Genomic DNA, 26,848 nt, shown 5'->3' with positions numbered 1-26,848 from the left:
CAACGATGCATTACCGTAGTGACGCAGAACGTAATCGAATTGACATCTAAGCGTTGTTGTAATTACAACAAAGCGTTGTCAAAATTACAACGGTGGTTGTCAAAATGATAACTGGGTGTTATTTAAATTTTATACACATCCGTTGTCTAAATGTTAACAAACGTGGTAAGCTTACTTTTGACAACGGATTATATCAATTTCGGTACTTTTCTCTGCGTTTACTGAACTGAAGTTAGCAAGTTTATTTAACACTCTTTGCCTCGTTATCGGGCATCGCAGTTTGCCAAAGAATACATATCTGGTGCCAAGAAACCGCGTGCGTAATTTTCATGAAGGCATGATTTTTATGGGCTCAAATAGATGATATTAACTTTGGTTCCATTTTTGTCGTTACGGAGCTGCGGTGTTGGTAAAGACCGATGTTATTCGAATTATCAAGAATTGATCCACATAACCATTCGTGAGGTAGAACCACAAACCGCCAACAAAGTGTTGAAATCTTAGACTGACAGGATAAGTTACTGCTAAGCCCGCCTCCATAGACACATTAATGAAATCGTTTTCCATAAATAATTTCGGTTTAGTTATTATAATTTAATTTTTAGTACTATAGTTTATATGGTTTTAGTGTCCATAACTTTAATTTAATAGGAACCTAACTGCAGATTGTAATACTAATAGTCAAACTTGAGTTATAAAGCAAATAAAATATTTTATATTTGAAGTGGTCATAAAGCAGTAATAATACCGCACTTGTACTATAAACATTTTAAAGTTGTTAACAAACAGAACCAAACACATCACAAAACGAAAACACAATAAAATAAAATGTTTGAAAAAAAAAAAACAACAAACATAAAAGGAATATCGGTAAAGTTGTTATTGCGAGAATATGCGCAAGGAAGAAGTTTCGAAAAAGTTATTTGCATTTTCATAGCAAAAGTTTTAAGTTTTCATATTATATACTTATTTGTTTATTTTATACGTTTTTTTCAAAAAAAGAAAAAACTAAGAACGGATTTGTTTACTTTACTAACAATTCCCAATAATTCCTTCGGAACCTGCATTGATGTCTATTCCAACTTCTGCACACATCTTGTGTCATATATATTCGAAGAAGTGTTGTATTGCAACTTAAAAAAGAAAGTTTTTTGAATTTAAACTTTTTATTACATAAATACATAGTTACGTATTTATGTGCATTTTTTCATTTAATAAACAGTCTGTTATTATTGTTTAGGTATGAGAAGAATTCAATTTTTAAATAAAATACATTTCTAGCATATTTACCTCGATATAGCCGGATTGTGCAATTGTATCGTTAACTCGACACTTATCTTCCCTACACTCTTCGTTGAAACTATGTTGTTTCATAAATATAATGAAATAACTCGAGTTTAATATATGGGTATTTATATCCCCCAATTCTATGTAACTAATTTCCACTCCAATACGATTATTGAATGTATTCAATAATATTTAGAAAATAACACTTTAGTCCTTTAAAAACGTCTGAGATAAAAGAACAACTAAGCACTTTTAAGAAATTTCCCATTATGAAGTCTTCATCGCATTTTTTTTGAATTGCCACTGGCTTTCAAACATTTTCCACGTGTGTAAATTTACTTTTTGTGGCGAGTGTTTTGGATTTTTGGTAACTTTTTTTCCTTACATGTTTATTCAAATTATTGTATACTCCTCGTATGCAAGTTTTTATTCTAAGTTGTCAACTTTGTCACATTCGGATTTGTTGATGTTTCCTTCCTTCGACCATCATCTGGCTGTCGTCTATTGTTACAAGTTTTGAGTTTTCTTTCATTGTTTTGCATTGGATATGAATGACTTGACTGATTGACTATTTGAAATAAGAAATCTAAATAGATTTCAATGCAAATATAGCAAAACTGTTGGTTGTAGAGAAAAAGAAGGTAAAAAAGAATTTTATTTGTTAAAACGAAAATTTAAGATCATGTAATTTAACAAAATTAAAATACGACTGTTTTAGATGGAAATTTTGTTATAAGCGACTAGACCCACCCTCCATTGTATCTAAGCGGTTAACAAACAAATAATGGTTATAATAATAGGGTTTTGAGCTGATGTAAAGTATTGGTGCTACCTAACTTTAAGTATTGTAAACGACTCAGAAAATTCCACAAAATTCATCATAAAAGTTTTGTTATATCCCAGCAAAATATTTGCTTACAAATTCACTAGAAAAATCACCAGAACTCATCGAGTAATGTGCTTACAATTCTACTAGAAAAAGTACTTATTTTTGTTTGAGATGTTCCAAAAGTAAGTCAATATTATTTGGTTGGAAATAAGTTGCTTCTTAGTAGAGTTATTTATAGAATATTTATGAAAAAATAAAAATAAAAAGTCGACACAGACTGGGGTTGAACTCAGTACCTTCCGTCTACCAGTTGAATGCTACTCTTACTATACCACTGCTTTGTTGTTTTATTGTGCGTCAAATAATAGTTTTCACACACAAATACTATTTTATTTTCTGTTTGTCTAAAAATAGACATTTGATATCGTGTGCACAAAAAAAGGAAAAAAACAGAAAAACTAACTGTTTTATTTTTGTTTGTTTCTTTATTTTGATTTATTGTAGACTTTGCCTACAAAGTAAGCATTAATGAAGAACTTAATGGTAATCATTGTAAGCAAAGATTTTGCTGGGATGTTAACCTTCATACCGAAATTTTAAATTTTAGATTAATTTCTTTAAATTCTTAACGAACGAAATGAGAAAGTCGATTGGGGTAAACAAGCACCTTAACAACCATGGACCATTTTTGGTCCAAGACAACTTTATCCTTTCTGACATCTGACAGGCTTAACATCTGATATATCTTTCTTTTTCATTCTTCTTCGAGATATTAAATATGGTTTTAGCGCGGCTTAATCCTTTATATAAGGTTTCGACTTTTTCAAATTACTATGGCCGTCTTTCAATGAGAAACGCACAAGACACCTTATAACCCAAAGTAGACGATATATATCGAGGTTGATAGCATTAATAACAGGACACTGGGTGCTAGGCAGAAATGTAAGTCGGGCTTGGGTTCCGTTTCAATGAGTACTGTCGCAGTTGCAAAGATACTGCAAAAGAGGAAACGGTCTTCTATATCCTCTGTGAATGCTCTGCTCTAGCCGCTAAGAGAAACAGTTTTCTTGTCAGTTATTTCATATCCAAACTTGGTTTTATATCTGGGTTTAAACTTAATGACATATTGAGATTTCTCACGGCTACAGACTGGATCTAATACCATACAATATTAAATTTGACCAGTGGAGTGGTCCTGTCAAAACGGAGTCCCTTCGGCTCTACTTGACTGTTCGCGCGCAGTGAACTACGACGATAACCATCTAACCAAGCGACTGTAAAGCCCTTAAAGTAAATTTTATAAGCTTTTCTTTGGAGCAAAGAAAAAGGCACATTTTGCAAAAAAAATATTATTTTAATTAAAAAAAAAATTAAAAAAAAAAATGAAAACAGTGAAGAAATAGCTATCTGAACTCCTTTGGACAATGTTTGATAGGTTACACCCATTTGAAAAAAAAAAACCCTTGAATGACCAAAATGTCCAATTTTGACCCCCTCTAACTCCGGCCTGTGTCTGGCCTGCTATCCAATAGTACTAACCTCGGTGCAAATTTCATCCAAATCGGAAGATATCGTTTTTAAAAGTTGGGTCACTTGACACGAAATTACCCATATATGCATATTGTATATTATTATGTAAGGAGTGCGCACGAAAAATATGGTGCAGATGAATGAGCTTTTCAATTAATTTACGCGGAGAATTATTGATGTCATTATAGGTTTTTATATACTTCACAATCTTCAGCAATGTTATGTCAAATTTCTCCATAATTGTATTCTTAAATTGTCTAATAGTACCCAATTTTTAAATCTGCTCCGTAATTCGCCCCACTGTACGATTAAGAACATTTGTAACCTGATTTTTTTATTGTTGATATCGGACAAAAGTTATAACAATGGCAACATTTGAACAGAATTAGCTACAATTTCATAAATATTTTATTTTCGAATAACTCATAGAAAATGTATTCAAAATTTGCTTGCGTATAAATTCTGCCAATTAGTTTTTTTTCCAACAATGACACTTGAATCAAAAATCTCATGTAGCATTTCTCTTTTTTTTAATTTGTATGTATTTGTACATACATACATACATATATGCATTGGACATTTTTTTCGTAAATGTTTTCAATTGCAAACTACATAAACAAAGATTAAATAAACTAACGGATATTAAATCATTTATTTAAATTATGCTTGTAAAGCGTTTTCAATTGGACCGTTTTGCCTATTTATTTTTTCACACTCTTTTCAATTTTTTGCCAAACAAAAATATCAATCGAAAATGAAATTTACATTTAAGTAATACTCTTATTACACCGTATTTATGAGGTATACAAACACAATTTTATTTTAACAAAAAGGTAATAGAGCAGAAAAATTTATAAATTTGATATCTGATGTAATTAATTTATGAATCCAACAGGAGATTTTGTATTAAAACTTCTAAATTTATAAATATTTTATGTTCTAAATTGTTGTTAGTAATTTACAATAAATGAAATGTATAGTAGTATTTAAAATTGGTTTTATAATATTTAATATAACATTATTAAATATTCAATTTTAAAATATTGTGGTAATATACCAGAAATATTTTCCGGGCATAGATGAGTGTTTTGTATACACAAATCACAGATGTCAACTAAAAAAAACGGGTTGAATATATTTGTTTTTTTTATTACAATATTTCATTAGAATAGTAAAAAATGAAGTAATCAAATAACTATTAATAAATGATAAAAATAGTGCAACTGTTATAATTTATGATCAAGTGATTTAATAACTTTTGCTACTTTTCAATGCTAAAAAAATAAATATATACCACTTAACATGATTTAAAAAATGCATAAATAATTAAACATGTTTTAAATAGTTTAATATTCAAACATTGTTCCTAAGTTATAAAAAAATACATATCAAATGTTTCAGTTTTATAAAACTGCAGTCACGGTGGCAATTTTTAAAAGTTTTAACTACAAATCTATATATAACAAGTGAGAGTGTTATATTCGGCTGTGCCGAATCTCATATACCCACCATCAAACCGTATGCCGTAAAAGGAATGCTCCCCTATAAACATCAGGGTGATATTTGGAATATGGCTTAAGTCAATTATGGACCTAGCTCTTTTGAACTAACAAAATATTAATTTTTAAAAACAAAATATTTTTGTTCAAGTTTTAAACCGTGAGCGTATGAGTAATTTTCTGATGAGGACCTTTATGTGCGTTAATTATGAACCGATACTCATAAAATTTTGTACATAAATTTCGTTTTGTATAGAACTTGTTTATGTCAAATTTCATCACAATACTCGTATTTTAAATAAGGAAAACTCGTATTTTAATAACCAAAACACTTTCCTTAAGGGAACTTTTTATAGGGGCTAGGGTCAGTTATAGATCAGTCCTCATTAAATTCGGAATGAAGAATTATGTTCCTAAGTATATATTTTTTTATGTCGATTTTCATCGCTGTACTAGTAATTTTCTGAATCCTCCCTATCAAACTTTCTAAAGAGGACTTTATATGAGGGGTATGGTCAATTATTGATCGATCCTCATAACAACTTGTTTACATTGAATATCATCGATGTACTCGCATTTTTATGTCAGTAATTAGCGTTAATGTAATTTTCTAAAGGGTCTTATATGCGGGGTAGGGTTAATTACCGCCACATTCCGGATGAAATTCGGTAGCAAGGGGACCTTGTATAATGAATTATGGACCGATCCTCATTAAATTTGGTAGAGAGATTTTGGCTCGCATAAAACTTATGTGTGTCAAATTTCGTCGCTATATTCATGTTTTTAAGCAAGTAATGAGCGTTATAGTCATTTTCTGAGGGGGCCCTTATATGGGGGTAGGGTCATTTATAGGCCGATCCTAAACAAATTGGTAGAAAGGATTTATCTCGTAAGAAACTTACGTGTGTCGCATTTCATTGCTTTACTCGTATTTTTAAGCCAGTAATGAGCGTTAAAGTCATATTCTGAAGGGGGCCTCATATGTGGGGTAGGGTCAATTATGGACCGATTCACATAAAAGTTTATTGCTATATTCGTATTTTTAAGCCAGTAATGAGCGTTAAAGCCATTGTCTGAAGGGGACCTTGTATGGGCGGTAGGGTTAATTATGGACCGATCCTCACAGAATTTGATAGAGAGATTTTGGCTCACATAAAATTTATATGTGTCGAATTTCGTCACTATATTCATATTTTTAAGCCATTAATGATCGTTAAAGTCATTTTCAGAAGGGGACCTTATATGGAGGGTAGGGTCTTTTATGGGCCGATCCTAAAAAAAGTTGGTAGAGAGGTTTTGGTCCGTAAGAAACTTACTTATACCGAATTTCATCGCCATACTTGAATATTTAGGCCAGTAATGAGTGTTAAAGTAATTTTCAGAAGGGGACCGTATAAACAGTTATGCCCATTAAAACTTTTTTGGAGGTCCACTTGTATGGGGGCTATCCAAAAAAGTGGTCCCCATGAGGGGAGCGGCACCTCCCATATTAATTAAATACAAAAATTCGTCTATCTGGGAAACTAATAGAACCGAATTCTTAAAATTTTGCACGAAGAACATTTTGGAGGAACAAGTGCAGACTTTCATCTGGGGGGCTTGGAGGCCCCATATGAATGAAATAAAAAATTCATATATCTAAGAAACTATTAGAGCTAGAATCTTCAAATTTTACTTGAAGAACTTTGACATTCATCTCAACATTTAGAGTATAACGGGCGGACTTTCGATGGGGGACTTGGCACCTCTCATATGAATTAAATACAAAATTTCCTTTATCTGGGAAACTAATAGAACTAGATTCTTAAAATTTTGCACAAATTACTTTAATATTCATCTAAAAATTTTGGAGGAAAAGAGCGGACTTTCATCTGGGGGGCTTGGAGCCCCCATATGAATGAAATAGAAAAATTCGTATATCTGAGAAACTATTAGAGCTAGAATCTTTAAATTTTACTTGAAGAACTTTGACATTCATTTCAAAATCGTTAAGTGGGTTTTTAATTATATTGCTTTTAGGGTAGCAAATCACACTAGGTATAGCTAGTGTTTTATAAAATATAAACTAAAATACAAATAAAACCAATTTACTACAAGACTGGTTTAAAACGTCAGAAAACGTAAATTTGCGATGCTATTTGTTTATTTAGTAGAGCGTTGAACTATGATATTCAAGAGCTGAACGATAATATTTGAAATGTGAGTGCTGAACTGAGATGATGTCAGTGAATTTAAGGTGTGGAGAATCGACCGATTATAGACCGATTTTTTATTTTAAATAGCCCGTTGTAACAAATTATTGGCTTCTTTAGCCGCAACTGCATATTGCTTGCATGTTTTTAAACCTGCATTAGCTTTAATTTTTCGTACCAAATAGGCCGAGCACTGAGTTAACCGGGCTGCTTTCCTAACGGGTGTGTTGGGAGCTCTTTTATTTGCTTTAGAAACATCATGTGGATCATTCCTTCTACCTGAACCAGGTTTTCTATCAACGGACAAGTTCTACCTGTACTGTTTAATAACATTGGAAACAGTTTGACGGCAGACCTTTGAATGCTTGGCCAACTTTTTGTAGGACGAAGTTGGGTTTTGTTCAAAATATTTAATAACTTTAGTACACACTTTTTTCTGGTCATGATTGAAATTAAACATAATAACTGACATGTTTTTCAAAAGTAACTTGTTAAAAGAAAATCAAATAATACTTGGGTTAAAAGTAAAAAGTGAAAAACGTATGTAAAGAATTATTCTATATCACTTCTTATTCAATAGTACTAACCTTGGTGCAATTTTCATCCAAATCGATTTTGTGAGTTGGAACATTTGACGTTAAATTGACCAAAAATAAAATAAATTGAAATTTTATAAAATTAAATTTTAAATATGCCTGGTGAAAGGTGTATAAGATTCGGCACTGCCGAATATAGATTTCTAACTTGTTTTAAACTCTCTTAGGTTAACCATTAAAAATTTTAAAAGGTATTTTATAAAATTCCCTTATGAAAATTTGAAAATATCTTAGCATCTTATGATGACTTTAAGTAGTCTTCCCTCATAATGGTTTTAATTCGAAATAACTTTCCAAATATACTTTATTTTTTGATTTCTGAAATTAATACATAATATTCAATTTTAAAATTATCCTGACTCCTTTTTGTAAACATAAATGAAATTCATGATAATTGCAATGAAAATGTTATTTGTTATTAACATGTCGTTTTGATTTACAAAATTTTTAACATGTATTATTATGTTTTTGGTATAAAATTCATAATTGCCTATGCTGCACACCTTGTAAACTAGTGCAATCAACTGACCTTATACTCACTTATGTGTTAAAATATCCATTACACTGTACTTTGCAACATCGCGTTTCTCTATAAGGGTATCCTTTCAAATATTTTAAAATTTTATTTAGAAAAGACTAGCATTGAATTTCACATAGTGATCGCTATTTTGAACATAATTCAAATAAATTTGGTATCTCTTTTATTAAGTACTAGTTTTTTAATGCTTCGTTCATACATATAACTTTTCATATTTAAAGTTTTATGTGTTAAAAATTAAAAAAAAATCATATTTAAGGTAAATCCCTAAATATACTCAAAAAAGTCAAATATGTAAACAATTTATCAAGGTAAATTCAATAACATTTTCGTACTCATATCCCCTCATACAAATGTAAAAAATATGGATAAATGTATTTGTGTAACATTAATTTAAGTAATGGAGCATAGTATCAAGGTCGTTAATATTTAATAATATTTTATTTTTTCGTGTTTTTGTTTTTCTCTCTCTCTCTTTTATTTAAAATTTGTATAATATGTATTTATGTGAATGAAAGTGCTGCTGTACTACGTTGCGTCAAAGAAATAATTAACAGAAAATATTGCTGAAAATTTACACAAATATGAAAAATAAAAACTGCGAGGGTTAATGCAAAAGGTAATTTTATTCAGCCATTATTTAAAATTTCCTTACTAACTGATCCTAAATCTATATAACAATTGGAACTGGTGAAATATTTTGAACTTTATACACCAATCTCTTGTATTTGCTGAGATATCGTCCGTTGATGTTTGTCATAAAATAAAGAGTATTTAAACTTTTTATTTAATAGTTGTATTATGATTTAGGTTAAGAAGGAAGAAGATTAAACAGAGGTTAAACCTTTAATTTGAAGTTGGCAGACTTTTTTAGTTGTTTATATAAAAAGTTTTAATTTTTCTCGTTTTTAAACTGTGAGCCTCGTATTTAATCCGTAAATCATTTTACATATTTGTGGGTTGTTAATACATAACTATATTTACCTTTACATATATTATTTGTTCAATTCATTGAACATTAAAAATCAATAAATTCATATGAATGTCTTTCTTAACACTTTATTTTTTTTAATAAATTTACGTTGAACAAATTGAGAGGACGACGGGGTTATTGTATGCAGGACTATGAACTGCAAAGAAATAATCAACTTATTAATGAAAATCTACTACAAGTTCGAGTGTATTGAGAAGTTTATACTTAATTTTGTTGAAAAAATAAAATGAATATAAATAAATATTTTTATTTTTTTTATTAAAATTCAGGATTCTGAAATGGTGTTAAATGTTGATCTTTAACCCCACTATATTGGGTTTGTGCCGATGTTTCCCAGAAAAAAATCTGGTAATGACTTGTACTTGTACAACAACCTACTTTTCAAAGACAACTACTTACCGTCTACATTACAAAGAAGTGCTCTAGTAATCACTTTCTTTTAATCTAATATATACACTCCCGCTCACTTAAATAGGTTCACTGTTTTGTTTATATTCAAATTAATTTCTTGCAAATAATAATGGACTAATAAGTAATATTAAAATTTTAAATAATAACATGATGTCTTAGGTATCACTAGTGAGACAAAAATTAGCGCAATACCTAATAGCGGATTTTTAATAATTTTTTCTAACATACTACGTTTTTTAGCTATATTTTTTTGGCTCACTTGATTAGGTTCAATCAGAATAAATTCAGTTTACTGCTGGCAGTGAGTAAAATCCTTTCATATTCTAGTGTCTGTGAATATAGACAATATATTTTTTGACAAATAGGTTGCGGAAAGCCATTAACTAAAGAATAAAATGACAAAATTCAAGCGTTTTTGGAAACTGTCCAAAATCACAGGAATTTAGAAAATTCAGAAAGTTATTCGCAATTTTATAAGAAAACAGTTTGAATATTAAGAAAACATAAATGGAACTACAATTAGAGAAAAAGTGAGTGTTGCAGCAAGCCTAGCTACAGTAAAACGAATTGTAAGAAGGGCCAAGGCTTTAGAAATATAAAAAAATATATATTTCTATTTCAATTGCCACTCGTAAAGAGAAATCCTCTTCAGTTTGCACGTGAACACATGGTTATAAAAAGCTATATCAACATCTTGTTTTTTTGGATGAAAAAATGTTTAAATTAGAAGGTCCAGATCGATATAATCATTATTTTTATGATTTTTGAAAGGAAGAGATCTACCTGAGTCGTTTGCATAGCTGTTGAGGATGTGGGATATAGTGGGGGGCAATTTCGTATTATGAAACATGTGAGCTTCAATTTTTCTTCTATTAAGAATTGAAATAATTGTAATGCCATACTGGAAACAGCTTTTTCACATTTTCGGATATTTTTGAATCGTGGATATTTCAAAAATATAATGCCTCGATCCATACCGCCAGGGCTGTAAAAGGGTGGATTCGAAGCGAGAATGTAAAAATTTTTGAGTGGCCTCCATAATCTTCTCAGCTATTTATTATTGAAAAGGTTTCGGATATTCTTTCTCGTAATGTGTATTGGTCGGGCAGACAGTATGACACAAAAGAAGCCTAAATTGAAGGAACTAAAAAGGCTTGGACCGAAATTTCCTTGCCATTACCTAAGAATCTTTATAACTCTCGAATTTTCGGAGTTGTATCAAGTAACGGGCGATATGTTCCTTAGTAACTCTTTTCTAAAACCTCGTAAAAATGTTTATAAAAATAAAAAAGTTTCATGAAAAATGCATTTTGTTGTTGTTTTGCCAATTAAAGATGACGAACCTATTCAAATGAACCAAAAAAATATTGTTCAAAAACGTAGTATTTTAGAAAAAAAATTATTAAGAATCGGTTATTAAGTATTTCACTAATGTTTGTCTATCTAGTGATATATAAGACTTCATGGTATTAATTAAAATTTTAATATAACCAATTAGTCCATTATTTTTGGCAAAAAATTAATTTGAATGTTAACCAAACAGTGAACCTATTTAAGTGAACGGAAGTGTAAGTATGTACTTTATATTCGGCTTTGTCATTTTGTTTGCACATTTTATTTATTTTATACAAAAATAAACAACATTTTTATTACAACTTTATAAATTCAGAATAGATTTAAAGGATCACATAAACTTCACTCATGTTTAAACTATTTTTTAAACCAAGTCGTTTGACGTTTAAAACAGAAACATTCTATTGACATTCAGTCTTCTTACATGGAAACAGTTTGACATTTTTCTTAAAATTGTCTAGTTGCATGTAAATTGTTTTAAGAATAATTTGTTGAAATTAAAAGTTATTTATTTGTGTCACATCGTTTTTCTTGTGGTCATTAAGCAATTTGTAGCAGCAAATAAACTTATTTTATTAATTTGTCATAATTTCTTAAAATAATAAATAAACAAATAATGTCAAAATGCTTGAAATTTATTGCATTTTGTTTAAAGACATTTTTATAATTTGTTTAATAATGTCTTGTTGTTTACGTACAACTATAGTTTTATGTCATAAGTTTTTGAAAATAAAAAAATATGTATTTTGCTTAATAATTTTAACATCTTTTTGCTTTATTATAGCAATAAAAACTCACTTTACAAACGAAAAAATATAAATTGCAAAACAATTTTTCTGTTTCTTATTTCCCTTTTCATTAAGTTTTTTTGTATATATATTTTTTGCTCTTAAAGATTATGATTGTAGTAATTAATAACATCCCATTTTATAAAATACAAACGGATAATAAAACTTATTTATGACATAATCATGCTAAAGCAAAGCAAAACAAAAAAAAAAAAGAAAACTCAACAACACCAAAACAAATTAAAGCAGAATATTTAAGGACTGGCGTCTTTCACCATCTAGAAAAAGTAGATATTTTTGAAAATGTCAAATCATTGTATCTTAAGAGTTTCCTGATTATTCTCAGACCACTTACCTTAAATGTACGTTTTTAATAAATATTTTAGATGGCTTTTACTAAATGAATCAAGGGAAATTGTGCTGTCATTCATGTGTTAACCACACATGCAGACATGTCAGTCAAATCAAACTTTTTTTTCGTAACAATGATTTCAACAGTATCTCTAATTATATAAAAATGCTAAAAATTTTCCAAATTGTTTGCAATTACCATTTCCCCTAAATACTTTCAAACTTTTGTGTGAATTATATTAAAAATAAATATATAAGACGTTTTTCTTAAAATTCATTCTTTAATGTCCTGAAATTACAATGAATTTTCAACTCCCTGCCAACTAAGGCTAAAACTAAAAACACGAGGTAAAAATAGTTTTTCAAAGAATAAAACTAAAATCCTGCAAAAGGCAAAGTTAGATTGCTACGCACATTAAAGTTAGAAAATAAGAAATTCAAACAAAAAAAGAACAAATAGAAAGGAAATGAAACTTTATAAATTTTATGTTTTCGTAAATATTTATTTAGACACATTCGTATAAATGTGGATACAAAAAAAGACTGCAACATAAAATTATTTACAATTTTATCCATATAAACCGTGGGTAAATAGATTCGGTTTTTTGTTGTTACAATTTCAGCATTTCAACATTAAAATGAAAAGTAGAAAATTTAATTATTTTTAAATAAAATTATCAGTTTTACCCTTAAGTTTATGACTGTTTATGATGGTCAATTATATATTTATTTGTAGAAAATTATCTTTCTGTAGATTTAAAATATTTAACATATTACATACCCACCATCAAATCATATATCGTAACAAGTTAGAGTGCTATATTCGGCTGAGCCGAATCTTAAATACCCTCCACCAGCTACTTTTATATTAATACTTTTTTAATTGATCAAATATTTGTAGAAATAAGTTTTCTCATGTCTTAAATAGAAAAACCCCAAGATTTAAACAGCTTAAATCTGTTACAATTCCAAGATTTGTTGAACATTACAAACCCCATTTTCTTTTATATTTTTATAGCGCCCTTAGATATGCTTTAACGATATTTAATAATGTGCATGTATGCATGTGTGTGAAAGATTTAAGGATTTTCAAAATACATATATATAATTTTGTTCTACACAAATTGTTTTTAGGGGCAGGACCTAGTATGGGAGATATAACCAATTATAGACCGATCGTAAAATATTCTTTAAGCAAAATTTCTGTACATAAATATTTCAGTCAAATTTTGTATCTATATCGTAATCTAGTAATAAGTAATGTGTGTTCAAGTGATTTTCTGAAGGGACACTTGCATGGGACCGACCGCACCCATGTTATGGACCGATCGTGAAAAATCTTGAAATAGAATTTTTGTATACCAAACTAATATTTGGTAATGAGTAATGTGTGTTTAAGAGATTTTCGTAAAAGGACCTTGTATGGGAGCTATGACCAATTATCTAATAAAGACAAAATTTCAAAATTATGTATCTATATCATTATTTGGCAATGAATATTGTGCATTTAAGTGATTTTCTGTATAGATGTCAATATTTTGTAATGAGTTATGTGCGTTTAAATGATTTTTGGGAGGTGACCTTGTATGGGAGCTATGACCAATTATGGACCGATCGGAAAAAACGTCCATAATAATATTTCTGTATATGTGAGCAATACTTGTACCAAATTTTATATGGATATCTTAATTTAGTAATGAGTTATGTGCGTTTAAGTGATTTTCGGAAGGGGACCTTGTACGGGAGCTATGACCAATTATGGACCGATCGGAAAAAAATTGATAGTAATATTTCTATATGTGAGAGCTATACTTGTACAAAACTTTATATGGATATTTTAATTTAGTAATGAGTTATGTGTGTTTAAGTGACTTTCGGGAGGGGACCTTGTATGGGAGCTATGACCAATTATGGACTGATCGGAAAAAAATTTCATAGTAATATTTATGTGCATATTAGCAATACCTATTCCAAATTTTATATGGATATTTTAATTTAGTAATGAGTTATGTGTGTTTAAATGATTTTCGGGAGGGGACCTTGTATGGGAGCTATGACCAATTATGGACCGATCGGAAAAAAATTTCACAGAAATATTTCTGTGCATATGAGCAATACTTATTCCAAATTTTATATGGATATCTTAATTTAGTAATGAGTTAGGCGCGTTTAAGTGATTTTCGGGAGGGGACCTTGTATGGGAGCTATGTCCAATTATGGACCGATCCAGATTTTTTCTTTCAATGAATTCTATTGACATAAGATTTTAATTTGTAAAATTTTGTGAAGATATCGATATTCTGACGGAAGTTATTAACAAAAAACTCATTTTCTGGGAATATGTACTTTTGTATGGGAGGTATATGAAATTATGGACCGATTCTGGCAATTTTCAGCAGGAATCAATATCTTGTGTAGAAACGAATATATGATGACTTTCATGAAATTATCTTGCATAGTTTTCGAGAAAATTACATCAAAATGTGTAAAAAATGCTTATTTTTTCGGAGTTGTTTTAAATTTTGATTCATAACTTTTCCCGAAGTGAACGAATTTTGCTCATTTCAATACCAAACTGTACCGGATAATAATGAATATTTTGGGTGAATTTGGTTAATTATATTGCTTCGTTTTAACGTGAGCGTGTTTTACACAGACAGACAGACGGACGGACGGACAGACGGACATAGCAAAATCGACTCAGAATTTCATAAGGACCCAGAATATATATACTTTGTTGGGTCTCAGATGAATATTTCTTGGTGTTACACACGGAATGACAAAGTTATATATACCCTCTATCACCACTGATGGTGGTGGACGGTATAAAGATAAAGTCAATTTCGAAAAATTGTCCTATATATGGACTTTTATCAGTAGATTAATGTGAATTTCGGATTAGGGCCTTTAATGAGCGATTTTGTCAATTATGGACCAAGAGCTCCCCAATTAGAGAAGAACATATGTATGTAATTATTTTTTATAAATTCTATCTTCTCTCTTAATGCAAAACTTACCAGTTGAGCTCAAACACTTAGTTAGTTTGAAAGGAGGAAGTATATTATACATCAAACTTGAAGAAATAAACCTAGGCCTCTATTGGGCCTGTTATGTACTCCTTAACCAGTGCCTCAGGTGGGAATCGAAACCACCACCCCCCGGTCTACCAAACTAGAACACTAACCACTAATCTACCGGAGACCAAAATCGTCGCTGCTATAAACTTATTTTCTCTAAGAGGGTTTATACGGTGGACCGATCTTTATAAAATTAAATTTCATAATTACACCGACATTTTAAAGCCAGTTATTAGCTTTAAAGTAATTATCTGAAGAAGTGATATAGTGAAATTTTTAAGTCAGTTATGAACGCTAAAGTTATTTTTTGAAGGGGATCTTATAGGGGTGTGTAGGATCAATTATGAACCGATCTTCATACATTTATTAGAGAGATATCGGTTTATATGAAACTTATTTGTGTAAAATTTGATCTCTTTACACCTATTTTAAGTCAGTAATGAACGTTAAAGTAACTTTCTGAAGCGGCCTTATATGGGAAGTAAGGTCAATTGCGTAAAACGATATTTTACCATAATACTTGTTTATGTCCAATTACATTAATAACTATAAGGAAACCAATTAATTCTACCCATAAATGAATTAAAAAGCTCAAACGTATGCAGAATATTTTTCGTGCGCACTCCGTAGAAGGGATTTTTTTATATCTTTAAATAACTCCTTAACATGGATGATGTTGATGGAAAAACATGCATACTGCTTTATAAATGTGTTATAGCCTGATGTTCAGAAACTCAGATTCCGGGAAGCAGTTTCTTAAAATGTCTCAATCAAGATATTCGCTTCCAAGACATTTTGATCAAATTTCGAGGAAAGACTGGGAGAGATCTCTCTGGATGATCTAAATTCGTCCGAAATACGAACATCAGACTTGCTCTGGAAGATTATGCGGCCTTAGATTTACTTTATAAGCTGTTATCGCCCTAATTGCCTTCTGGTAACCAAATTTATTCCAATCCAGTTAACACCTTCCGTTATTGCAAGGACTTCTGACTGGAAGATAGTGTTGTTATTGAATAGCTTATGCATACACATCCATAACTAAATGAAACTGTAATTTAGTCATTACTAGTCCACATCTACTGTAATGCTAGTGGCATGTAGTGAAATTTATGTAATAGTGGTAACCATGATTTTTGCTGGGTTACATATAATTGTCAATGTAAATCGATTTGTGTGGTATGTTGAAATATCTTAAGAAGAATATTTTTGTTTTTATTGGATACCTCTTTCACTCCTCATTTTTGGAGAACTTACAACCTTATATGGAGATCCATTTTAAAGTGCATTTCATTTATTATAATTTTTTTTTCGTTGCACTTTTTTCGTTTTAACTTTAAAAGTTTTTCGATCGAAATTAATGTACCAAAAAGCCATTTAGAGATTATGTCACATTTTAAAAACAAACCAAAAAAATAGAAAATATCAAATAAAATAAAGGAAACAAAACTTTGGATTTTATAGACCATTCACCATAGTGTGTCTGTTTGAGTATATTACTACTCTGCAACTGTTCTATATTATATTGACTGCAAACAGATATGTATGTATGTATGTATGTATTTTATAATCTGTTGCAGGATAATAGTACATTCTAGTATGTGGTAGCAATGTGTGGTGGGCGGTGATAGAAACAAATTTTTATTTTCAATTGACACCATTGTCGTAGTGAAATAATATCAACGTCATAATACGCTCAATTGCACAGTTAAATAATATTGACACAATCTTCCACCTAAATCTCTCACCATTCATTTAGTCCTTGTTGGTCGGGCGGACAGACGGACGAACTGACAGACAGACAGACGAACTGTTTGTCTATTTTATTTTTCTATATTTGTAACTGTATTTGCGTGGTTAGTGGAGATAGTCATTCATTCGTTCAGTAACTCCATCACGTTAGCGCCATTTTAATCTAAATGCAATAAATGTTGAAGATTTTTTTTTGTATTTATTTCAAATATTAAAAAATTAAAAATACAAATAAAAGTTCTATATTCGGTTATACAGAATCTAATATATGGCATTCTCCATATGGGCAATTCCATGAAAAGGTAAACCACGACTGAAAAAATAAAACCCTTATAACTTCTGCATTTTTGAAGATAATTCAACAAAATTTGGTATATGATCTTTTGTAGCACCAGAGACGAAGACTGTTGAAAATTTTTGAAATTAATCTATTTTTACACCTCGCCGCCATACAAACGGACCCGAAAATATTACTTTTTAGCTCATAATTCTGTTAATTATAATACTATCCCTTCAAAAATCGGCAGATCTAAAATGTTTATAAGCCTAAACCTTTATGCCGATTTTCATAACGATTGGACCTCATTTGACCCTAGTTCCATTCAAAGTTTAATTTCAGAAAAACACTTAAACGTCCGTAACTCACCTCTAATCACTAGTATTATGATAAAATTTGGCACAAATAAGTTTTATATGAATTAAAATCACACCCTAGAATTTTATGTGGATCGGTCCATATTTGACCCTAGTCGCCATATAACTCCAGTTTTTAAATTTCCAAAATATATATTTTAGTATTCTTTAAATTTAACAGAATGACAAAATTGTTTTCCAAGTACTCCTAATTTTACAAAATCTATACCACTCTGTCACATACAAGCGTATGGAATTGCTCATATATAGAGTTCACGTGGTAAAAATTCTATATCGTTTTACGAATTGAAAAATTCAAAATTATGCTCCAACCGTTTCTTTTCAAAATAAACGAATCAGGATTAAAATTAGTTTAAAGTAAAGTTAAAGCTAACAAATCAGTTTTATTTTTAATCCCGTCCAAGATTTCACATTATAATCCTGTGATTATTTATTGCTTCTATATAATGCAGCAGATAATATCCAGATGCATATTAAAATGTTTGTCATTCTACATATTTAATAACAAGACAGTTGTTATTTACAAACTTATATTTTATTTAAAATTGCATGTATTTATTTTTGTTTATTTTAATTAATTAATTTAGAGAAAAATATTCGTTTGGCCTTTTTATTCTAATTATTTTTGTTACTTTGTAAGTTTATCAAATATCAAATATTTATTTTTTATTGTTGTTACTTTTATTCACAAACATAATATGTATATAATACATAGAAATGCAATTTTAATTTTACAAATAAATTTTTCTAATTAAAATTTGATAGAAAAACAATTTTTATTTATTTGTACAGTTGTTGCACATTTTATTTAAATATAAATTTTATGTACATACATACATTGATGTTGTTGTATTATTTTTATGTATTTTGTTTTATTTTTTGGGGAATAAACTTTTTATGGAGATTAATTTAATGGCAATTTATATTTGACTGAATGTTTGCTCTGTCAGACACATGCTGACAAATTGACATTTACATGCATTATCCAACAGATTGTGACACACAAAGAACTGAATCATTTTGCGAAAAAAATTTATAAATATCTCTGGAAATAGAAGTATTTAAATGTGTTTTTAACCTTGTTAAAAGAAATTGGTTGGAAATGAAAATTAATTTGTTGTAGTTTGTTTCGAAATATTAGTGGGGTCTACTACCATTAAAGTTTATAAATTTATTCTAGGTCCCTATTATTTCTACCATCATATTGTTCGTTTTACTATCTCAAATTCTGTAGAGTTCCGTCCATATACGACACAGTCCTAGATCCTGTCTCGTATACCCTATCATTTCTATAATATCAGTCTAACAAGCGGTCGGCATACATAACTAGATCATAAACTCAGGACCAATAAATTTTGACATCTACGACTAATAATGATTAAATTACATTAAGTCTCTGAAATTATTTTTCTTATTTAATAGAATCAATTCTAATTTTCCTAAACAAATTGCACACGATTGTTTGAGTTTTCTTCTATCTATTCGTCTGTTTATCTTAAGAGACAATAAAAACTAAAAAAAAGCTGAAGTATGTCTCTTATCTGTCTTCCAAATTGTTTATTATGTATTATAATACGATTATAGTCATTTTTTGATTTATCCTGTTTGTATGTTTAAACATAGTTTCATTTTTTCGTTTATATTTTTCTATATTTTTTTTTTTAGGTTAAACCATCCGATAGTTCATTGTTAAAAGTGACGACACATACAAAGGCACATGGTACACTGCAATACAAGATAAAAATACTAAAGGAACTACCATTGGATGAGCAATTATTTGTCCATGTCCATTCACCGGCAACAATGCAAGATATTCAAGTAAGTTTTTTTTTTATAATATTATATACATTTTTGTTGCTTTCTTTTTTAGTTTAACTAAACATGAATGATTATGGAAATCTTAACATAGGTTTGGTAACGAAATATAAAGAAAGATTTCTGTGTAATATAAAGGCTTTGTCAACAAGAACTTGTTTATTCTCTGGTTGACATATCAGTAGTACAGACTTTGGAAATTTTTACAATAAATTCAATTTTGCTTATAAATTGCATTAAAATATTAAAAATTGGAGATCTAAAAACATCATTCTGAGGCCCTTATTAAGAATTTGTACAAATCCTTGGCGTAATTAATGGAATAAATGCGCTAGGTTAGGTTAGGTTAATTTGACAGCCGCCCGAGGTAATGCTCACTTGGGTCCAGATAGGTCCCGTTGTGTTACCATGATATTAACACTCTACCAATTGTCCTTATCTTTCGCTAGGGCGTCAGCAGGAACCTACACAAGGGTAACCGATGAATGTCTCGCTATCTTCTCGAGAGACGACCGGCATTCTTGGACAACTTTCGACGTGGTATACACATTCTCTAGGGATTTAATGGCTGCTTTGCTATCAGTAAATATGTGGATTTCTCTGTTAGATATCCCATAATACTGTATGTATTCTGCAGCAATTTTTATGGCCATAATTTCAGCCTGTAATACACTGCAGTGGTCAGGGAGTCCTTCCGACAGTCTTAAATTTAGCTGTTCCGAGTAAATTCCACATCCTACTCCTACGTGTGTTTTTGATCCATCAGTGAATATTTGAATGGAATCATCCATTATGTATTGGCCATTTGTGTAGCTCATTCTATCCGGAATGTTTACTGCCCGGATCGAATACCGGCTCAGGTATGACATAGTCAAGTAATAATTTCATGCTTATTTGTTCTAAAATTTTTCCATGCCTTGGTAGCTCCAAGTCTCATTACGGTTTTCGCAGCGACTTGTTTTCCATAAATGTCGGGTGATACCGAGTTTAGGATAGTAAAGAGCGCTTTTGACGGTGTTGTTTTCAGTGCTCCTGCTACTATGATTGCAATCATTCTCATGATGCGTTCGAATTTGCTCCTTTGATTATTCCTCTCTAGCTAGCCACCAGACCTTCGCACCATAGAATAGAATTGGTCTGATGACTGTTTGATATATCCAGTATATGTTTTTAGGGTTTAAGCCCCAGTTAAGGCCTATTCCCTTTATACAACTGTAGATTGCAATGGCCGCTTTGGAGGTCCTGTTAAGAGTGTTCAGGTTCCAGTTGAGTTTGCTGTCCAAAATCAGACCCAAGACTATCAGACAGTGTTAGTGCAGTTCCAATAAATGCGCTAATTTGCTAGAATGTTATTTAAATTTTTGATGAAAGAATCGCCGAATCTGCCCAATATCACTTTTAATTAATAATTGCCCAACGCCACTCTTTCCAATACAATAAAATGTATGTATGATTTTGGAAAAAAATAAGTTCTTGTTGAATAATCCTTTATCAGAAAATTTTAAAATTTTTACACTCTTTCCAATTGCATTTGAGAACTATCAGAAAATTCGTTTCCCATATATTCGAATTTTTGTACTTAATTTATATGGGAGTGTTACGCCTCATACTTCTAGTACGCGATTTTTATTTTGACCAAATGAATTTTAAAATTGTTCTTGCAAAATTTAAGGATTTTAGCTATTAAAGTTTCTCATATATAGATTTTCTTCTATATAATTCATATAGTAGGTGCCACGCCCTTTATTGCTAGTCCGCCCATTTTTGTTTTAAATGTACATTTTGATACTAAAGTTTCTCTGACTCTAGCTGATATATATTTTCTCAGTGATACTAATTTAATATTTTATTTATATGTTTACGTCCACTATATCCAGTCCGCCCATTTTTCTTCTAAATATTCATATGTATGTCAAAGTTGCCCGTACAAAATTCCAGCTATCGCAGTTTCTAAAATAGACGTTTATAAAGAGTACTTCTCTAAGGACTAGGATTGGTCCAAAACATAAACAAACATATGGAAAAAACATACTTCATTTAACATTATGATGTTCTAGGTCAGGATTACGTAATCCAGCTATGCATTACTTCAGTGTAATCACAAAACTACTCTCTTGCTAAAGTTATGGAGTACATGATCCGCAAAGTGGTCCTATGAATACAGTTTTCAAAAAAATTAACATGACACATACCTGCATTACATGGGATTACTAAACGGATCAAGTGCTCCAATAATGTTTACAAGGGAGTAGTTTGGGATTACCTAAATGGATTATGCACTCCAATATATTTAAGTTTTCATCTCATGTAATTAATTTTCGGCTCATTCATATATGTACATATTTCTTGTTATCCTGATAATAGCATTTGGTTCATGTTTGTTTTATTCTGGTATGTTCATTATAATTACTTTTATCGATTTTAATTCCATATTTATTAAGAATACATAACTTCCAATGAGTTTGTTAATTGGTTATTTAATTTCATCAGTTTAATATATTTGTAATTTTCTTAACACTTTTGTTGTCGTTGATATTGATATACATAAATACTTGTTTATTGTACTACATACCAAATGTACACATGTAATACAAAACTTAAATATTTTTGTTGTATTTTTGATTTTGATTACTTGCCACGCCCTTTTACAAATAGTAAGTTTTTTTTTATGTACAAAAAGTGTTGGGGATACAGAATACGAACCTGGGTCTCGTGTTTGTTAGTCCGATGTAGTACTCACAACACATAAATATGATTTTCATTATGTTTGTATAAAAAACAGTTGCGAATGAAATGGCAAAACTCAAAATGAAATACTTACGTATCTGATTATATGTAAGTCATTATTAGAGTATTTAAAGTAATTTAGACGGTATGTAGTAGTCATTGAAGTGCAAGTTTTTGCTGGGTTGAAATATTTTATTTCAAGTATACTTCGACAAGAAGTTTACTTTATTTTTTATGTATTATTTATATACTATGTATATTTACTAAATACAGATTTTGTTGCTGTTTTGCATCTGCTACTTATGTTGTATCTGTGTTTTATAATAATATTAATAGTATTTGTGAGTAAATCTACAAATATACATATTGCTTATTTATTACAAGACTGGCATAATCCATAATTAACCTCAACTTTCTGAATATGGTTTAATTTATTAAATCTCTTGATTTGTTTAAGCATTCAAAGCGACATTTTTGGATTATCCCAGTCTTTTAATAAATGAGCGATATGTATATCTGTGGTGACAATCGATAACCGATTAAGTTGAAAGTGGGGGCTCCAAGTCCCTCCATATGAACGTCCGCCCTTTTTCTAAAAATGTTCTGATGAATATTAAAGTTCTTCGTGAAAAATTTGAAGAATCTAGTTCTATTAGTTTCCCAGATAAACGAAATTTTATATTTAATTTATATGGGAGGTGCCACGCCCTCTGCTGCTAGTCCGCCTACTTTTTATCCTAAATAATCATATTGACTCTAAAGTAGCTCCGACAAAATTTGAGGACTCTAACTGTTATACTGATTTAAAATTTTCTTAATATGGACGTGGCTCCTCGCCCACTTGAAATTTCAAAATAAAAAGTAGCCTCTAACCTCTTCCGGATATACAGGAATACACTGTGCAAATTTCAAGAAAACCGGTTCAGCCGTTTATATACAAACATATAAACATACAAACACACATTCATTTTTATATATCGTCACCTGAAACGCAATCGGCCCTAACAAACTAAAAATCCAAAATCGATTTTATTGCAGATTCTAATGTATTGCATCGAAACAAATGTCCAAAAAATAAATTAGACTCCTCCGACCAAAATTAGCGATTTTATTGACAAAAAACAAAAAGCCCTATCTACAAAAACATTTAAATATTAAAGGTAAAAAGTCCAATTTATCCATTTTTATGTACGCCAATGTCAACTATCATAACCAGGGCAACCAAAAATATGCTCTAAAAAAAGTGTTTTATGAGCATCTAAAAATATACAAAATATGCACTTAAAACTTCTAATTTTCAAAATGAAATCCCCATTTTTTACCATATTTGAGACCTCATAAAAAAGCGGGCAGACACCTTCATCTGAATGTCCAATCTGTCAACTTCAAAATTAAGGTAAAACTTTTGTCATGTCTCTATATTTCTTCGAGATATCTTAACTTAAAGCTTGGAACAACCATAAAATTACAAGAACACAATTTTGCCTTTATTCTATGCCAAACGTATTTGTCTCAATTTGTTCAACCTTTATTTTAAAGTCGACAGATTTCGGACCACACAACGGATTTTATAAATGAAGGTGTCTTCTCGCATTTATAAGGTCTTAAATATGGCCAAAAACATGAAGAATTGGATTCAAATTAAGCGATGCTCAATAATTCAGAAAAGTAAACTTAGGTCTCTGGGTTTCGACTTTTTTAAAGTAAATGGGTCAAAAAAAATTGACAAACAAAATGTTATCAATCAGAAGTAATTTAATTAAAACGAATGGGTTTAAAAATTTATGATTGCTAGAATTAAAAACATTTTATTTAAACTTTTATTTTCTAAAAAAAAATCTAATAAAAATATTAAAAACATTTTTTCTATTTATTAATTTTGTCAGTGGACTTTAAACTATTCCTAACTAATTTCATATTTGTTTACACAAAAGTTTTGAAACAATATGAAATAGGAAAAATTAAAAATACTTTATGAAAGTAGGTATTTATTAAAATTAAATGAAAAGTTATTGTTATAAATTTATAAACATTTATTTTAATCTTTTTGTGTTCCATTTCATATGATTTGCAATTGACGTTCACAACAAATTAAAATACAACTTTGCAGAGGAGTTCAAAATGACCCTCGCATTTAAAGAACAATTTTAATGTTCTTTATTTGTATTTAATACATATTTATATGTATGTATGTATATATTTCTGTATGAGTTTTTAATCTGCATACAATTATATGTACTATTTCCGTTTCCATTTGTTTGCATTTCTTTTCAGAATACAGCACCATGTTATCGACCACAAAAACAAGTAGAAAATGCAAGTTTTTTCAAATACTTACATGTAACTAAATATTGTATTTTATCATTGTTGTAAACAAATTTTATATAAATACTTAAAAGTTTTATCTTTTGCCCATGAATGTATATCAACAAGGGTTTTAATGTGCAAAACAATTCCCAAGAATATTTTTTTCTAGACATTTTGTAGTATTTAAATAATTTAATTTACATAGGAAATGTACACAAATTTGTGTCATCTTCTAGTAATTACTTATAAAAATGCTTTTTTTGTTCATATTTTCCGGATATCTATTTCTGGGAATGGCAAAACTACTAGGAATTGAGAACTCTGAAATACACACAATCATGTAAATTAAATGTATACAAAATCATACACAGACAGACATCTACTGCCAACAGAGTAAATTTTATATAAAACTAATATTTTTAGTTACTACAATAATAAAACTCCTTTAGTTGAGTGTATCTTCTTGTTCTAATTTTCTCTTCACATTTTCATGCATTTAAAGGACTAGAGTTGTTTTATATTTTTAGACTTTTGAATAATAATATTAATAATATGTTTCTCTTATTTAAAATTTCGAAACGTCGGTTAAGTACATTTTTAACCAGGATTGTTTTGACCTCGTCGAACACAACTCATTTTCTGTCGACAGCAAATTTTACGACGACTCAAAATTGGTGTCGACGTCGACTTAGTGTCGACAACGACTTGCATAATAAGGGTGAATAACTTCCACTTTGCTCCAATATAACATAACTGCTTACCGAGTGAGTGAAGTCTTAATGGGTTGGAGAGTACAAATTTTATAAATTGGACATTTCCTAAACAAATGTCACTTACTGACTTGTGTATCTTTTTGGTAAGGTAACTTAGTATAAATTAATAAACGAATTCTCGTATTTGCGATATAGATACCATTAATTGACATTTCTCAACTGAGTTTTGTTTAAAGAATTCTGCGGCCATTGCAACTCATAGTTTAAGGACATGACATCTGAAGAACTCGTTATCTTTAATATCTGCAATGATGTGCATTTGTGTTTATACATGTTGTGTTTAATATTGTATGTGATTGTGTGTAACTATCTGTCTAGATTCCCAACAAACACTAGGGTTATAATTTTAATTGGGAAAAATGTTTAAATGTTTACAAAATACTTTGACCAAAAATGGTCCAACTCATAAAAAAACAAGTAAGAAGTCTATATTCGCCTTTGCCGAAGCCAACTCTTTTCAGTTTACCATAAAAATTTAAATTAGTGGCAACTCCGTTCAAATTTGTTAAAATGTTTTCTGAAATACCTGTGCAATTCCAACCTTTATCAGCGGCTACATTAATCCTTCAGATTTTGAGCCGAAAGATGTCGGCGGCGAGGCTTGTAAAATATTACCGGCGGCCAGCCGCCGCCAATTTGAACCGTCTCTGCTTGTATCCCTGGTTCCAACATATTCTGTCAGGCTTGGATAATTTTAAAATAGTAGCAACTTTTATTTAAAAATTTAGGAAAAATCTATAGACTAGATTATGGATAGTCTATAGACTTTTCCATGGACTTATATACAGACTGTTCTATGTTCTAACCTACGGACTAGTCTATGGACCAATACATTGGCTAGTCTTTCAGTTTAAACCAGCTTATGTACTAGTCACTTAACTAGTCTATAGACTGGTATGTGAAATTATCTATTGATCTGTCTGTGGACTAGTCTATAGACTGGTCTTCTCTCTCTTGGTCTAGACTTGTACTCTTTTCAAATGTTATGGGGCTAGTTAGTTTCGTAAGACAATGAAGTTTAAAAACCATTTGAAAAATAAAATTATTTCTAAAACTAAAAACAAATTCGATATTTGATTTAACATTAAATCTAAATGTTTATTGGGTATCTATAGTTTATCTGCCATAGTAGTTAGTAAAAATTGTATACAATGCAATATATTTTATCAGAATGCATAATTGTGTGTGTGTGTATATACATATCCCTGTATATGTGTGCGTATGTTTAATATTGTAATCTTTTGGATTAATTTTAATAGTTTTTTATACTTATTTAAAATTATTTTGTAAAAACTTTTCGTATTTTTTTACAGCATGCATTGAAAGTTTAATTAAAATTATTTCGTTTGCAGAATATTTAACTTTTTCTTTGTAC

General features: G+C 30.0%; 1 protein-coding gene across 1 annotated transcript in view; it reads left to right on the top strand.

The window, feature by feature from the left end:
* Positions 1 to 26,848, top strand: part of LOC119612977 (nuclear pore membrane glycoprotein 210) — a 97,651-nt gene that overhangs the window by 43,418 nt on the left and 27,385 nt on the right. Inside the window, exon 21 of the mRNA XM_037968920.1 lies at positions 19,517 to 19,669. Within this exon, the coding sequence (XP_037824848.1) occupies positions 19,517 to 19,669 (153 nt within the window). The remainder of the gene's footprint in view (positions 1 to 19,516; positions 19,670 to 26,848) is intronic.

The sequence above is a fragment of the Lucilia sericata genome, unplaced genomic scaffold (assembly GCF_015586225.1).
Source record: "Lucilia sericata isolate MDLA Ls3-8-SP2 unplaced genomic scaffold, ASM1558622v1 Contig000002F_arrow, whole genome shotgun sequence".
Classification (NCBI taxonomy): Eukaryota; Metazoa; Arthropoda; class Insecta; order Diptera; family Calliphoridae; genus Lucilia; species Lucilia sericata.
Note: the sequence above shows the minus strand (reverse complement) of the source record. Positions and strands in the feature narration are given on the sequence as shown.